Source organism: Telmatherina bonti, assembly GCF_933228915.1.
Source record: "Telmatherina bonti genome assembly, chromosome: 21".
NCBI lineage: Eukaryota > Metazoa > Chordata > Actinopteri > Atheriniformes > Telmatherinidae > Telmatherina > Telmatherina bonti.
The window spans coordinates 22,728,576-22,745,482 of record NC_136630.1 but is presented as its reverse complement, the minus strand read 5'-3'; the positions used below and the strand labels follow the sequence as shown (position 1 = coordinate 22,745,482).

At 41.5% G+C, this 16,907-nt stretch overlaps 2 protein-coding genes across 4 annotated transcripts; one reads left to right on the top strand and one right to left on the bottom strand.

Annotated features, from left to right (window-relative positions):
- Nucleotides 1–2,913: 2,913 nt before the first annotated feature.
- On the top strand, nucleotides 2,914–5,451 carry LOC306771455 (bone morphogenetic protein 2; the record flags this gene model as incomplete). The annotated part of the gene is made up of 5 exons (XM_079260621.1): nucleotides 2,914–3,193; nucleotides 3,396–3,535; nucleotides 3,784–3,900; nucleotides 4,602–4,788; nucleotides 5,045–5,451. 5 exons carry the CDS (start codon nucleotides 2,914–2,916, stop codon nucleotides 5,449–5,451), a joined length of 1,131 nt encoding a protein of 376 aa, XP_079116747.1.
- Nucleotides 5,452–7,536: 2,085 nt separating this feature from the next.
- On the bottom strand, nucleotides 7,537–16,603 carry LOC306771290 (uncharacterized protein). 3 transcript variants are annotated; one of them, XM_079260434.1, is made up of 4 exons: nucleotides 16,502–16,603; nucleotides 16,333–16,414; nucleotides 15,940–16,052; nucleotides 7,537–15,048 (listed from the first exon to the last, which is right to left on the bottom strand). In XM_079260434.1, exon 4 carries the CDS (start codon nucleotides 14,934–14,936, stop codon nucleotides 8,700–8,702), a length of 6,237 nt encoding a protein of 2,078 aa, XP_079116560.1. In that variant the 5' UTR covers nucleotides 14,937–15,048; nucleotides 15,940–16,052; nucleotides 16,333–16,414; nucleotides 16,502–16,603; the 3' UTR covers nucleotides 7,537–8,699. The 3 variants fall into 3 exon arrangements, with proteins under 3 accessions (XP_079116560.1, XP_079116561.1, XP_079116559.1); XM_079260435.1 differs by having other exon boundaries at nucleotides 16,333–16,417; nucleotides 16,502–16,559; XM_079260433.1 differs by having other exon boundaries at nucleotides 16,333–16,594.
- Between the last annotated feature and the right edge of the window lie 304 nt (nucleotides 16,604–16,907).

The window sequence follows — 16,907 nt, the reverse complement described above, 5'->3', positions numbered from 1 at the left end:
CTTTGACTCATGGGGAGTTATTGAAACACATAATCATTCAGCCCAACCTGAAATCTCCAAATGTTCTGGGATGGAGAGGATCAAATCTCAGCAATAAAAACTTTTGAGGAGGTTTGTGATGTTCCAAATATCATTTTCACTGAGATGTTTCTGCTTGTTTCCCAGTGAATTTAATACACGGCTTTTATTTGGCTATATTATAAGGAATAACATTTGTTTTAGGTAAATGCAATGAACATTTTCAAGTTTGGCTTCTTGAAAAAGCTATGTAGAGCTCAGTTAGCTTCATATTTTATTGAACTAGCTGATGCTAACAGTTGTATCAATGCTCACATATCTGGGAGAACAAAAACATGGATGCAAGACACAGACACTTCCAGCTGAGGTTTAAACCAGGAGTTTTCTAGCCGTGAGGTTTCGATGGTAATGAATACACAAAACCATTTATAGAAATGCAGGTTGAATGTTGATGTAGGAGTAAAGTAGCTCAGTAAAATGCAGCAGTGATGTCCTGGATAAATATTCTCTTACATTATTTAGAAAAAAAACCCCACCTTATTCTTGTAGTTGTCCAACCAGCTTGGTGCTCCAGCTGTAACAAAACTGGTTAAAATGACCAAATCTGTTCCATTAGAAGTTTTTTATGAGACAACTCCGCGCATTACCGTGCTAAAGTTTTAACTGTAGATACACATGCAAAATGTGTTACTAGCTTCAGCATTGCTTGGTTAAGTTTACTGATCCCATGAAATCAGGGTGTCCAAAATAATGCCCCAACATTGTGTTTGTATGTGAATAAGAGTGAATGCAGAGCATCAGGGTGTACAGTCCGAAAATATCCATGGTGGGTGATAACTGGAAGCTTATATGGAAAGAAATGGGGTGGATCTATTGATAAAGTTTAAGATAAGCACGGAATAAATGCTGAATATTGATGTAATTAATGTCATATGACATTGCTGGTGTCATTAATCTCTATTCATATTCTTCTCTCTCTTCAGGTTTCCCTTGGAAAATGTTGTAGAACTTGTTGGCCTCTCTTTTTTTGTCCTCTCTACCTCCACTCCCTTCCATGTGCCGGATTATGCTGGAAGTTTCTGATTCCTGTTTTTTTCTTTTTTTGCCCAACACCTCATGTATTCTTAAGATGGGGGATTGAATCGAAGAAAAAATTCAGTGCAATCCATTGGTTTCCATTTGCTCGACTATTCTTTATGAACTGGCTTGTATGAACACAGAGATTATAAACTGGACTAATGTGGATTGTTTTAATTGGTATGAATTGGTTTGAAGTGATTATAAATTTCCTTAAGATGACTTTGTTTTTAATTGGTGCCGTACAAATAAAGGTAAATTATTGTTTAATATTGCAAACAGGATATATATACTTCAAATGTGTGCAAGAAATGTTTGTGGCTTTTCAGTGCAGTAACCCTGGGAAGATTTATTTTTTTTATTTATTCTTTTTTTTAAAGGTTTACATACATCGTGAGAATCAAGTTACACAATCCCAGTATAAATAAAAAAAAAGAGAGGATGTATCCTGAAAAGTAACTCCAGTTTGGGATTCATAGGCTAAACTTGCATTCTTTCTCCAGCCCACATCACAACCATAAACTCCAAGGTTATACCAGTGCAAGATGGCAACACCATTTCTGTGCTTGTTTTCAGGTCTGATGACGCTAAAGTCCTGCGAAAATCCACGTCACAGGGCTTCCCCTTTAAGTCTATCAAGAATCAGCACATGTTTGGTGTAAACATTCAAGGATGTTCCAGATGTTTAAACACATGAGCATGAGTACATCATGTGTGTCATATGAAAACACAAGACTCCTCCTGACCAAGCCTGGACCCGATCTGTCCACCACACCCGGACCTCAGAGTAACAGCATCCTCTCATTTCCTGAGTTTAGCATGAAATTTACATTTAAAGCAACTTTTCCATCTGGCATATTCCTTTAAGCATGTTTTCAGCATTTAAGTAGTTACTTGGTATTTTTAGATAACCTGTAACTTCTTTGTTTTTTAACAAAAGGAGCAAAGAACACGTTTGGCTTTATGAAAAGCAGAGAAAACAACTTTTGTCTCAGCAAATCCAATCATCACTCAACCTCCTTGTATCTCTTTGTTTGCACTATTTATGGGTATAATCTATCCTAGACCTTATCTAATACATGGGATCAGGAAAAAACCTTAAACATGAGTAATTGCCTCTAAATGAGGGGATCATCGTTCCCGTGGAAAGCAGCCATTGATCAGCGCGATGATCTTGAGAATTTGATCCCTTTTGTTGGAGCTGATTGATCACAGATCGTTTCGAAGACACCTTAACGACGGAATAAATACGTCACTGTGAGCTGGGTGTCAAATCTGAGTCATCTGTGCAAATAGTAAAGGGGGGGATCAGCCGCTTGCGCTCGCTGGAAATGTGCGCATTAACAGGTGGCTTTTGAAAACGCGCGTCGTGTGCGTCACGGCTTCGGGGTTCGTTTGCTTTCCAGCGACTGGTTTCTTACTGATAACAGACAAGTGGAACCAGAAACACATGATGTGGAGCAAAGGCGACAAAACATCATCATGGCATCGTTTTATTTGGTTCTAAATTCCGGATCCAGGACTGTAATAAATTCTGTTTAGTTTTGAAATAAAATGTGGGAATCGCCCTCTAAAGTGCTGAATACACACGGTGATACACACCGAGGAAGATGAGTCATTTATTTATTCTTATCTTTAATAGCGACTCTCGGGTCATTTTCACCTTTCTTTTGTTTTTCCTTGTCCATCATCAATCAGGCCCCAATCATCCCCTGGTGTTAGCTGAATACAGTGACAGCCAGTCATTAACAGCAGCAGGGTGGCCCTTTATCACCCATCGTCTCACAGGTGTGGAGCTCAGTCCAGTCTCCCCGTAAAATGGCTGCAGAAACCCCGCGCCGCCTCCTCCTCGCCCTCCAGCTGGCGTGCGTCACGCAGCTGGCCACCGCGCAGGGCGCAGGGACGGAGGGGAAGCAGGATGGTTTGGATGCGCTGTTCAGTCTGAGAGACTTAGCCCGAGCTCCGGAGGGAGCTCCCCGCAGGAAGGCGCCGCAGTTTATGTTGGACTTTTTCAAAGCAGTGTCAGACACAGAGGGGACCCCGAGAAGTCAGAAGGAGATTTTGGATGGAACAATTGTGCGCAGTTTTGAGGACAAAGGTAAAAAGGAACTTGTCTAACTCACCTTTACACCTGAGTCAAACACTTCAGAAAGATCTGTTGTTATTGATTGATTAGAATAAATAAGAATGAGCCGTTAAAATTTACAAATGAGTGGAAAAATGCCAAAAGTTGCGCACAGTGTTTAAAAGAAACCTCTTTATGTAAACGTTTTAATTCTTTAGTTTGTCGTTGTCTGCAGGTTCTACCAGGGAGAGCTTTCACTTCTTCAACTTGTCATCTTTTGGCAGAGAGGAGACGATGGTCAAAGCTGAGTTCCGCTGGTTCAGAAAAAAACTGAAGCTGCACCTCGGAAAGTTTCACGGTCCTCATGTCTACAAGGTAAGCTGCGTCTGGAATAAAACCTTTTTAATGTCTTGTCACGCTAAAAAAAAAAAAAAAGATACTCGAGTTTGGATCAGAGCTGTGAAGCTCTTCTGCAGAGATCAACAGATGTTGCAGAGTTTTTCTTGTGTTTTGGATAATTTACTACAAAAAGAAGCAGCTTTCCTGCTTCGGCGTCTGCAAACAGTCTTACAGGCCTTTAAGAGTTTATGTCAGTCTCAACAACCTTAGTTTTATCTGTCCAGGTAGATCTGTACGAGGTGATGAACAGCGGAATGAAACCATGGAGGGGAAACCTTGTCTCTTCCAGACTGGTACCATTCCACACACAGGGATGGGAAGTTTTCAACGTCACTCAAATGGTAACTTTGCCTCGGTTTTCATTCATTCATTCATTTTCATGAGTTAAGTTATGTATGGAAAAAAAACAGCTGACATTTTACTAAGTAAATATATATGTTTAAAATATGTAATAAATTAGGAATGAATCATGGCTTATTTATTTATTGATTTTTTTTGTTCTCGTATTTACCTATATTTGCAGTAATGTAATTCTAAAATGATATATTATCTTTATGTTTATCTTTATTAACATGAACCTGTGTATTTCTGGTTAGACATGCCTAACTTATTACCACATGGGGAAAATAAATAACCAAATAAATAAACAGATTTGATAAAATTCCAAAATTAACTACATATAGAAAGTAAGCATAAATAGTACTCTGGTGTGTCTTTACAGATACTCTTGTTTATGTATTTTTTATGTTTATGTATTTATTTCTACATGTGTGTGTGTATTTCTACAATTACCTTCTTATTCTTGTATTGATTTAAAGATTAAAAAAAATACATACAAAAATGTGTTTTTATTCATTATTTTCTAAATTTCAGTGTATTAATTTCAAAATAGGACTTTTCTTCAGTTCACTATGTTTTAATGTCTATGTAATGTCAATTTACACTGAAATTTTTGGTCGGACATTAAAAGGTTTGTTTCGGTTTGATTTGCCCAGGTGTTCGTATTAAACATGGATTAATCTAATTCTGCTTTGAATTTTAGGTATCCAAGTGGATCCAGAACAGTCAAGACAATAAGGGCATACTGGTGGTGACCACATTCTCTTATGATAACTGGATGGAATCAGTGGTGTCATCCTCCAAGCAGGCAGCAGAGCTGACAGACACAAATGCCTACCTGGTCATATTCTCAGATGATGGGAGGACTGGATCAAACCAGTCAAATCTGGGTAAGGTTGTAGAAAGTAGCGAATACATGATCTTCAAAGAATCCTTCCAGTGAAACAACCAATCCACAGTAGGACAACAATTACTCTTCAAAGTTTGAAAAAGGCAACATGTGGCTGCTGTTCTCTCGCTTCTGAGATACATTCAGACAAAAATGCTCACTTCCCAGTTGGCTTTGGGCAATACCATTCCAATGATCTTTACTACCAAGTTAAGTCGTGCCCCAAACTGATATGACCGCGTATTTCTCTCCTGCAGAACAAACCCAACCAGCAGCAGCACCTGAGCCCCAAGACCTGCTCAGCAGGAGGCGACGGGCATCCTCAGGTTTCTCACCCCGGGGCCGGTCCTGCCATCGGGTCCCCCTCTTTGTTGACTTTGACGAGATCGGCTGGTCCGGATGGATCATCTCTCCACGTGGATATAATGCCTACCACTGCAAAGGCTCCTGCCCCTTCCCACTGGGAGTGGGCCTAAGAGCCACCAACCACGCCACTGTGCGCTCCATCATGCACGCGCTCAAGCTCTCAGGTGATGAAGTGGGAGCGCCCTGCTGTGTGCCTGACAGACTCCAGTCTATCAGTTTGTTGTACTTTGATGATGAGGAGAATGTGGTTTTAAAGCAGTATGATGACATGCTGGCATTAAGCTGCGGCTGTCATTGACTCCTGCACTCTTAGAGACTGGGACGGGGCTGGGTGGTTGGGGAGGGGGGGGACTATGTGTTTTGTGAGTTTGTTTTAAGTATTGTTTATTTTGACAAATTTAAAAGCATTTCTTCCCGTATAAATTATTGCTGTTTTGCCTAATGTAGTCGATGAACTCCAAAATGTTCATCTTGATAAGAATATGAATTAAAAAGTGACCAAAATAATAAAGTTTTACCAATTTTAACTTCATAGTTGTTAAACCTATGTCACTTTATGCTGCTGGGGGAGCCGTGGGTTTGTCTCATAAAACATTAGGTTGATTACACGTCACCCAATCTGCAAAAGCTTTTCTTTAAGTAATTCATCTGTAGATTTTTACTATTTATTACTAATTGCTTGTTCTTTAAAGATGATTAAATAAAATAATAATGTAAAAGTTCAAGATGATGTTTAGAAGAAGACAACGGTATGGTAAGTGCATGTGTATGAAACTTCATAGTTTGAGTAGTTATCAAATAACAAGCTGTTCTGCAACAAGGTAACCAGGGACAAAAAGACCAAACAATACTTCCAGTGAAACAACCAATCCCCTGTAAGGTTGCTTCCACTGAGGAAGCAACACTGATTGACAATCAATTTCACATACTGTTGTGCAAATGGAATAGACAACAGGTGGAAATTATAGGCAATTGGCAAGACACACCCAAAAAAGGAGTGGTTCTGCAGGTGGTGACCACAGACCACTTCTCAGTTCCGATGCTTTCTGGCTGATGTTTTGGCCACTTTTGAATGCTGGCGGTGCTTTCACTTTAGTGGTAGCATGAGACGGAGTCTACAATCCACACAGGTGGCTTAGGTAGTGCAGCTCATCCAGGATGGAACATCAATGCGAGCTGTCGGGAGAAGGTTTGCTGTATCTGTCAGCGTAGTGTCCACAGCATGGAGGTGCTACCAGGACACAGGCCAGTACATCAGGAGACATGGAGGAAGCCGTGGGAGGGCAACAACCCAGCAACAGGATCGCTACCTCCTTCTTTGTGCTAGGAGGAACAGGAGGAACAGTGCCAGAGTCCTGCAAAATGAGCTCCAGCAGGCCACAAATGTGCATGTGTCTGCTCAGACAGTCAGAAACAGACTCCATGAGGGTGGTATTGAGGGCCCAACGTCCACAGGTGGGGGTTGTGCTTACCTTGCAGGACGTTTGGTATTTGCCAGAGGACACCAAGATTGGCAAATTCGTCACTGGCACCCTGTGCTTTTCACAGAAGAAAGCAGGTTCACACTGAGCACATGTGACAGATGTGACAGAGTCTGGAGACGCCGTGGAGAACGTTCCGCTGCCTGCAACATCCTCCAGCATGACCGGTTTGGCAATGGGTCAGTAATGGTGTGGGGTGGCATTTTTTTGGAGGGCTAGAGAGGTAGCCTGACTCCCATTAGGTACTGAGATGAGATCTTCGGACCCCTTGTGGGACCATATGCTGGTGCGGTTGGCCCTGGGTTCCTCCTAATGCAAGACAATGTTCCTTGTGGCTGGAGTGTGTCAGCAGTTCCTGCAACACACAGGCATTGATGTTAGGGACTGGTCCGCCCGTTCCCCAGACCTGAATCCAATTGAGCACCTGTGGGCCATCATGTCGCGCTTCATCCACCAACGCCAAGTTGCACTACAGACTGTCCAGGAGTTGGTGCTTTAGTCCAGTTCTGGGAGGAGATCCCTCGGGAGAACATCCGCTGCCTCATCAGGAGCACGCCCAGGCATTGTAGGGAGATCATATAGGCATGTGGAGGCCACACACACTACTTAGCCTCATTTTGACTTGTTTAAAGGACATTACATTATATATATATATATATATATATATATATATATATATATATATATATATATATATATATATATATATATATATATATATATATATATATATATATACGTATATATATATATGTATATACATTTGAAACTACAGATAACGGGAATGAGTTATATATTAAAGTAGCGAGTTGCAACCACAGATAAATGTGTGTCACTAAATATTTATATCCTGATCAACAACTGAATCCAAATATCAGAGACATGTTGTTTTTTTTCTTTTATTGGAATGGATCACAGACACATTACAGCCCTGCTTGATTCTAGATGAGAAAATGCCAATATAACAAACTTGCAACACCAGGTCTCCCTCATGTCCTTTGCTTATAAAAAACAAAACAAAAGAAACAAATAAAAATAAATCAGTGATTGTCATCATACAGGTTCAAGCTTTTTTACATTATGAATTAAAACTGTGATGTTTGAAACACATTCAGTAGGTGCAATTTTATCATGCAAAATATTTTAAAGAAATCAACTGCATGGACATGATCAGTTAGAATCGGTAAAACTGAAACCAACAATGCGTTTATTTTGTCCATGTTAACTTTATTAGATTCAAGTATATCTAATGACAAGTTACCTCTAAATGTATAGTTAAAATAAAAATTTGAAGACAACAATTTTTACAGGTCAGAAAGCAAAAACCACAATACCTGAAAAGCAGCGGAGATCCAATACCACTGTAAGTATATTACAAACTATTAGCATTTACAAAACAAAAAACCTAGAATTCAAGCAAATCCTCTCAGTTTACATTTAAGTACATTATGTACATGGATTGTCCATGTTCGTTTGTTTTCTTTCTCAAAAACTGCACATGTTCATACACAAACCCATCAACCCGTATTCATATGGCCACATTCATCAGTCGTCATTCATCCACAACTTCATCTCCTAAAGGCTTATAAACTCATTTGTCCTCACAAACCCTGCAGAGGCAGTATTTTTGAAAAACCACCACACTTTTGTGTCATCAGAGTTCAAAGTAAAGCAAAAACCAAAACTAAAGCTGAGAACTGTGAAAACACTTGAAGCACTTTGAGGGAAAAGAAATCCATCCTTTAACACTGTAACTTCAGTAAAAACTGAACATGCACTGGTGCGCTTTGCATTTCTAGGACTGTTTTGGGGGTGTTTTAGATGTATTTTCTTATTCCGTCCATAAAAGTCCAAATATATTTGAATATCATCACGAAATATTTGCACATGTGATTAATCATTTTCTGGTTAAATGCATTGCTAATGTGCTTTTTATTGCCTAATGTGGACTTGGTAGGTCATCTGGATGACGTAAAAGAAGGTGAAGTATGCTGAAAAAGGGTATACAACAAAAATAACTCCTGGAATGCAGCAAACACCACAATCAGATGAAAGAAAGGGCCCATCAGCTGGGTACGTTCAGCTCCTCTGTGCCCATGAACTCCCCTAACATGAGGTCACGGTGACCATAGGCAGGCTCTAAATATGGATGTCCCTCCTTACAATGCATCTGCCTCGCCCTTTCCAAATGTCGCTGCTCAAACTCATCTGGTTCCACACGAGCCTTCTGGATGGTAGTTTTCTTAGCCATGGGGGACAGTGGGACGGGGACAAAGCCATGGTAAACAACTAGCGGTGGAGTAAGAACTTCCATGGGGGGTGCCTGAGGAACAGCACCATCTGGTGGCTGGACTGGCAACTGCACGTAGCTTCCCGTATCTGGGTCAAAGAAGGTTTTTGTCTTGACTTTTACAGGCACATCAACGAAGAAGTACTGTCCAGAGTCTGGATCCTGGAGAAGCTTTCGTTGGGCCATAGGGAAGGACTGTGTAACAATAGTGTGCTCAATGCTAGACTGGCGAGAGAGCTGGCTGAGCTGGCTGGTCTGGCTTGTGTGGCTCGACTGGCGTGACAGAGATGAAGGGTGAGGTATTTCAGCGCTGTACGCATCAATACTGTGACTTCTCCTCAGTGGGTTGTCTCTGCTTGCCTTTTCCTTGGCTCTGCCTCTCTGCTGAAGCTCATCCATGATTGATTTCTCAATACGCTGAGCCCTTGGATCAAGCTTCTCAGGCATTGCCACATCAGCGCTCAGTCTGCGCTCTATTTTACCACTTAAATACCTGTCAATGCTCACCGATCGCTGGATCGTTCTGTCGGATGTGGGTCTTTCGCTGACGTGTGCTTTGTAGACAGGTATGTTGCTGATGACCCTATCACTACTGTAATGTCTCTGCTCTGGCTTTTCTCGAACGTGCTTGTCGCCACTGCGACCTTGTCTTTCTGATGCCACATTAGCTTGTACATCTCTGCTCTGATTATGTCTCTCCACTGATTCATGGCTCCGTCTCCGAGTCATGGGGCTCATTTCTGCTTGGTTGTGACGGTGGGTTGATGGTAGCTCACTCTTTGCATTGCTGTCATTACTGTGGTGACTGTCTTTGTGACGATGGGCATCTTCGGGGTTTCTTCTATGTTTTTTCTCAGCACTCCTGCCAGTTTTAGCACCGCTGCTGCTTTTCTGCTCTGATTTATCAGTCTTGTGTCTATCTGCTCTGTGTTTGCTGCTACTTTGCGATGACTTGTTGGGCAACTTCTGAGCCTCCTCCTTCTTTATCCTTCTATTTGTCAGCTTAATGGCTTTTTGAACTGCCTTTTCAGATTTGGGTAAGACTGCCGGTGGCTTGGGCAGGCCTGTTTGACTGTCATTACCACTACAGGTAGACCCTGATCGCTCACTTAGAACTTTTGTTGCTTCACTCTCAGCATTCAGTGCTGTATCATCAGTTGTGTCAGCTGTGCTGGTTAGTAAACTTTCTACACCTTCAGATGATGGAGTCACCCTAGAAATTTTGTCTTCTTCTTGTGGGACAGTGAGTAAATCTCCAGCTTGGGGATTCTTTAGGTTTTCGCACTGCAGATTTGAAGGTGAGAGGGGCGATTGGTTTGATACAATCTCTGGAGGTTTAAAGATTTCTTCCAGAGTTACAAAGTTATTGCTTGTGGAAATTTCCTCAGCCAGTGGGGGCTCAGGATTTTCCCCTCCTTTATGTACATCTTCCTCTACTTTCTCTGAACCATTCAGACCCCCTCTCGGTGACCAAGGTGGTAAAACTTTCCTCAGCTTATGGCTGAAAGTATTATCTTTGACTTTAAACAAGGCCGGGATTTCCAAAGTTGGCGATAAAGTATTAGTGGGTGACTTTGTTGTTGAATCACTGTCTTCATGAGTTGTTCTTTGACCTGTAGAAACATTATCTCTGTGTGCGCCATTTATGGACAGTAACTCTGGCTCTTTTTGAGGAGATTTCATTGGCTTCTTTAAACCGTCCGCCTCACTTTCATGATCACTCAAAGAGTAATATTCCATCTCTGCTCTGTTCGAATCCTTTCGGGAAGCAATCTGCCTTACTTCATCAATATCCTCTACCTCTCCAGTTAAGTTTTCCAACGAGTGGAAAATATTTGACTCGGTCTCAGTGTTTCTGTGCAATGCACTCTCCACAGAGAAGTAGGAAGATTTTGAGGACAAACTTGCGTGATCAGGTGGGCTCTGAGGGACGCTGTTACCATTTACCAATAGTAATGGTGATAGCATATTCCTGTGGATTTCACAGAGCGGTTCTGTTTCCACATTTATATCCTCACCCCTGACTGTACTAGGTTCTTCCTCTGCTTTAGGTCTCTTCGTCATATTGTCATCTGTTGTGGTTAAATGGTCTGGTTTTAAAGGAGCCTTTGACTTTGTCTTTAACATCTCCTGTGTCTTAGCCTTGCTGCTTTCAGTTGTGACATCTGTGGTGGGGCTCATAATTATCTGCAAGTTGTTTGATGTAGTTTTCTTTGCTCTAAGCTTTGGTGAAAAACAGAAAGTATTTTCAGGTTGTATGCTGTTTGGATCCAAAACAGGTTCGCTTGTAGTTGTATTCGTACTAGAAAATAATTTTAAATTTTCAAAATTGTTCTTACACTGCCTATCTTGCATTTCACTTTGATTTGGTAAAACTTCATCACTGTTTATATCTTGTATTCCTGAGTGTGTCCTTGTCTTGCATAATGGCTCCTCATATTTTTCAGAGTTCCTGTCTTTGGTAAAGACTATTTCGTTTTCGTTATCTTTCCCTTTATTAGAGCCTCCATCTCTCTTACTTCCACCTTTTTTGCTCCTGGGAGGAACAGGAGGAGTATCAAGTTTTTTGTTTTGACCTTCATTTTTCAAGCTCTCTCCACTCTCCTCAGACACCTGTCTTGCTATTTCTTTAAAATTAAGATACTTATCAGTTAATTGATCTCCTGCACATTTAGATTTTTCAGTGAGGAGTGTGCGCAGTTCATTGTTAATTTTGTCTGTGTCTGGTAATGCTATCCTACCACCGGATCTGTGGCCATCACCAGATTTAGGCTCAGTTTGTGATAAAATCTGTCTCACTTGTTTATGGTCTCTCAAATCCCCTAATCTCTCTTTTAGGTCTTTCTCTTTGAATGAAGAAGTGCTGCTATTTTGTTTCTCTTTAACGTCCATAACACAGTCTTTGGTAGCATTTTTACCTTGCTCTACCAATGTTTCAGAACTTTTGTCGCTGATAGTTTCTTCATATGTTGGATTTGTGTCCTGCTCTGGGAATTTATTCCTTCTCCTCTCCCGTTCTGAGATGATCTCTTCAAGCGCCATCTTGGCTTTGACATAATTGTCATTTATAAGTGCTTTGTTTACAACCACATTGCTGTCCAGCTTACTGAAAGGGTCCTGTTTGTTATGCTCCTTCTCTTTCTTTGCAAATATTTCTCTCTTCACCAAAGTGTTCCCCCTCATTGACAGCATGCCTTTCTTTATATTTCGAAGCTCTCTGGAGATCAAATCATTCTTAGCCTTTGCCTCTTCATCTATTTTAATAGCTTCCAGTTTTTTCTTTGCATTTTCAAGCGTGCGATCGCCAAGCCTTGCTCTCTCCAGCTCTTTTAACGCCTGCAAATCATTGACTATATGCTCGCTGTCTTGCACTTCTCCCAGTGACATACTCTTTTCATCTGTTTCCGTTCTCAAGTTTACATTCTCACTACCTTCCTCGTACTGCTCTACCAGTTCATCATTTGTTGCTGAGTACCTCTGATTTTTTATGTAATTGTTCAGCCTGGCTGAGAATACATGTTTGAGTTTGCCTTGTTTTTGGACATGTTCATTCTCTTTTGGGGATAAATCTCGGTCAGACTTAGGTGTTTGTTGTTTATCAAGTGAAAATTGAATATCGGATTTTGTAAAGTTTCTTTTTGGAACTGGTGGAGGCTCTTTGGTAACAGTACTTTTGCCAAGCAGAGTCGCATTATTATCTTCATGACTAGTTTGAGAGGAAATGTCGTTGCCCTCTGGTACTAAAACTTCTTCCTTGCCTCTATACATTTCTTTTAAAACTTTCTCATCCATTTCTTTCCGCCTTAGTTGTTCTGTGTCTGACATATTTTTACTGATGCTATCTGAGTGACTTGTTGATCGAGCTTTATTTTTGGCTGCATTAATTGCTTCCTTTGCTGCTCTGATTACATCTTTAGTGCTCATAGTTTGGCCACCTGACTCTTTCTCCCCAGAAGTTGGGTGAATTCCAAAGTCTTTTGCTGTTGTGTCTTTCTCCAGGCGTTTTGTTTTCTCTGGGACATTTGGGGGTAATTTCCCTTCTAATGGGAGCCCGTCTTTCTCCAGTGTGTCAGGTGAAAATGTGGGTGAATAATCTTTGATGACATTTAAAGCACCTGCTGAAAGGCCTGTGTTTGTTGGCAAAGCTTTAGGAGAGTGTATTTTGGCTTTTGTCTCAGTTGTTAGATTAGGGTGTGCAGGAGTGCTGGTGCTCTGAGGGACCTGAAGATATTTCATTTCACTCTCAACAGGACTGGATTTCTTGTACAAATTAAGAGAAGGGTAGTTTTGCTTTTGAGCCATGGGGCTTTTGTTTGTTTTTGAGCTTTTCAGCGGAGAAATGGAGTTTTCTTCTTCTTGACTGCTCCTACCTACAGCCTCGCGTTTAGTGTGAAGTAGATTTGTTAACAAATAATCATCCGACAGAGACTTGTTTCTATCGTGCTTTGAAAGATCAGCATTTAAGGGTCTGAGAGTTTCTGAAATGGGACCGCAAACTGCCAGTCCATCTTTTAAAATAGCAGGTGTGCTAAAGCCAGATGCATTGCCCTCAGAGCCTGCTTGTTTCACATTATCAGATTGTGGAGATTGTGCGTCACCTTCGGGCAGCTCCAAAGTTTTGAATTTAGGTGGGCTGTAACGGCTCTTCACCCTTTTCCTGTTGTCTTTTAGGTTAAAGAGGATGCTGGAGGCAAGCCATCTGTAACTCTCTCGCTTGATTGGAAGTTCAGGAGTCACTTTGGCTTCAGATGGGGGCCTACCAGGGAGATCGAGAGCCAAGGGCGAAAGGACAGTTTGGAGGATTTCTGACGTTTCTGTCGCTTGCCTGGAGGGAATGAGAGGAGTCATCAGCTGGCAAATGCTGAACGGAGTAGAAGCCAATGAGTTGGCTTCTTCAATTCCTTTCACCTCCACAGATTTAAAATCCCTTTTAACCAATAGTAGACTCTCAACAGCTGCTTTGGAGTTGTTTTCTTGATGTGCTGTCCCAGCCTGGCTGGCTGGAATAGCACTTTTCGCCCTTGACCTGTTGCGCCTCCAGGGGGCAGCAGGCCCATCCCCGCCATCTGAAGAGCATCTTTTCTCTGCAGAAGTGGCTGAGGGCTTTTGCCGAACCTTTGGAGGTGGAGGGGGAGGGATGGGTTTAGGAGCAGCAGGGGGAGAGGGTTCATCTGCCTTTTTGTGGCATGTCTGTGCTTCCTCTGTATGCAAAGTCTGTTTTCTATGGGCCTCAGTTAGTTCCTTGTAAAAAGGCATGTCGTACCATTTAGAAACATCATCTGCAGAGAGGAGAGCAGAGACAGTGTCCTCTTGGCTAAAGGGGTAATGGTTAAAGTCTCTCCATGTTTGGAAAGGACTGAACTCACTGTGGAGGAAAAAGTTTTTGATGTTAAGTTTTCTTAACTTGACTGTGGATTTTCCATTGTTTACTTTTGATTTTCCAGAGGGAAGACCAACATCTTTGCCTGTTTGGTTTGATAAATCATTGCCAGACTGATGCTGCAGATGGTCCTTAAAATGTTTATCAGAAAGACTGGTGTGATAACCAGTGGAGAATTCTGATAACTCCCTCTGGATGCTGCGAAGTGCAGACTTGTCCCACGATTCTCCGTTAGAATCAGTGACCCCTCCATTTTTGATCAACATCTCCTCACAGCTTTCCTCTGCAACGCTCAGTGCCTTGAGGAGTGATGACATGTTGGATATTTTCTTCTGGGCATCACTTTTGTCATGCTTGTGTTGCCCTGATTTTCTAGATTCCTTTTGGTGATTCTTTTTAAGAGGCTCCCCAGCCAAGGGTTTGTGGCAGCTAAAAGGTGAGTATCCATACAAGAAGTCGTCATTGTAGACTGCGTCGTCTCCAATGCAGAGGCTTCGGAAGGCTCTATCGGTGAGGGTGCTGACCTCTCGATCCGTCTCGTCCATGAACAGGTCGGTGAAGCCATTGGGGAAGCGATGGTGGAGCATGCTTCCCATCCGATGGCTAATGTGTCGCTTTTCCACACAGCTCATGATGTCAGCAGTTGTCTCCCTGTTGTGTCATCACTGGTTCTTACTTCTTTTGTTGCTGCAGATCCTTTGCTTTTGTTTCAGCTCAGGCCAGCATTAAGGAAGAGTTGAGATCCTACAAGGCAACCACCAAAACCAGCATTAGTGTTTAAACCATACTAATGAGTCACACAGCACAAGCAGTCATCACTTCAGAAATTCATGGAATAGTTACTTCATTGTCATGGTAACTATAAAGGGTTTTGAGTTCTTGAAGTTGTACTGATGACCTTTATGTATACAACATGTGGTGACTTGGGCTATGCTGTAACTATGCAGGGAGTAGACAAACACTTTAGACCATGTGCATGGTTATTTTAAGCCCTGTGTGCCTTAAGCACTAAACATAGAGTTGGAGACTCTAAAAACCTCCTATGAGTTTATGCGACATTGCTATGATTCATGAGTGTGCATATTCCACCAATCACAATCATATCCTTCACATGCAAACTCTTTTTCCCTAATGCAGTTAATTTAACTAACAAGCATACAGTCACCTGAAAAACTGTAGAATCATATTCTTAACAGTGAGTTTACAGCAGTGTGCAGGAAATGTAATCAATCTCGTGTCCGAGTCCACCTCAACAGCAGCTGTTCTACTGTAGCTTTAGCTACACTGGTGAGCTCTCAGAATAGCTCATTAACCCATTTCTATGACTTGACCTGAGAGCATAGCACTGACACGCAATTTAAACATTCAACTAGCCACGCAACCATCACTCACCTAATACTCTAATTAGAGGTTGATTCAGGCAAACATAAATATTAAATAAATCAGTGTGTTTGGCTGAAAACATGAAAGTCTTTTCAGTCACAATAAGCAAAGATGGCTAAAAGAAAGACACAGTAATAACACAAATGTTTGTCATATTAATCAGATTTTTTTGTTTTATTTTATTATTATTTGCTCTTAACCCATAAAACCAACAGAACTGAGTGACTTTACTGTATATTAAGCCAGACTTACTGAATACTTTGGCTTTCCAGTGCACTTCAGTCGCCAACAATCTTCCAGCTCTCATAACCTGAGATCAGTTAGCAACCACGGTACTTTCCCAGCATCTGCTTGTGTATTTATACCTAAGGAATGAGGTTGCACAGTTAACTACACTGTATAAAGACTCATCATTTAGAGTATAATACCGGTTTTTTTAACTGAAGGTGTGTAAATACAAATGAAAAAGATGTGGCAGCATCATCTTTTTATAACAGGAAAAATTCCAATATGGAAGCATGGCTTCTTCCTGCCATTTTGGAACTGAGAATTTAGACTAAAAATATTAGTTTTATGACAATTCATACTTAGTCTTTGAGACTATATTTCTGTGTAAACATTTATTAAATCACAATCCACTCTCACCTTCTTGATGGGTCTTTCATGCTGAGTGCTGCTATTTGACAAATCCCTCAGTGTAGAATCCCAGAAACCAGTGTGGCACCGCCTGCTGAGAATGCTCCAGTTAGAGGCCGTCAATCACAAACTTTTTCTGAGGTTTTCTGCTCGAGTTGAAGAAACAAAGAAAACTCACCAAAGTGAGTCAATCCCTTGGATCCATGCTGAGAAGCACTGGTGTGGCCGAACTCCTGAGCACCAGCTCAAAAGATACCAAAATAGACACACAAGTCGGTGTGGCCAAACTGAGCAGAAACACAGGACCTGGCTAGCTAGCTCACATTGGAATAACCAGTGGGTGTCGAGTGGCAGGGCAAGACAGGCCAGTGGGATGAAATGGACACTGTCATTGGTTATTTTTGTAACTAAGCAGTGCGCACTGATAGGCTGTAGCAGGAATCCTCTCTTTACTGTCTGGCACCTTTAAAAACATGACAGGGCCTTCTTGTTAGCGAAGTGGAGGCATTGATTAGCTTGGGCAATCCAGAGTGGGTGGCGGTGGTCTTACCTAGTTACATCACCAGCTAATATTTAGCAGCTAA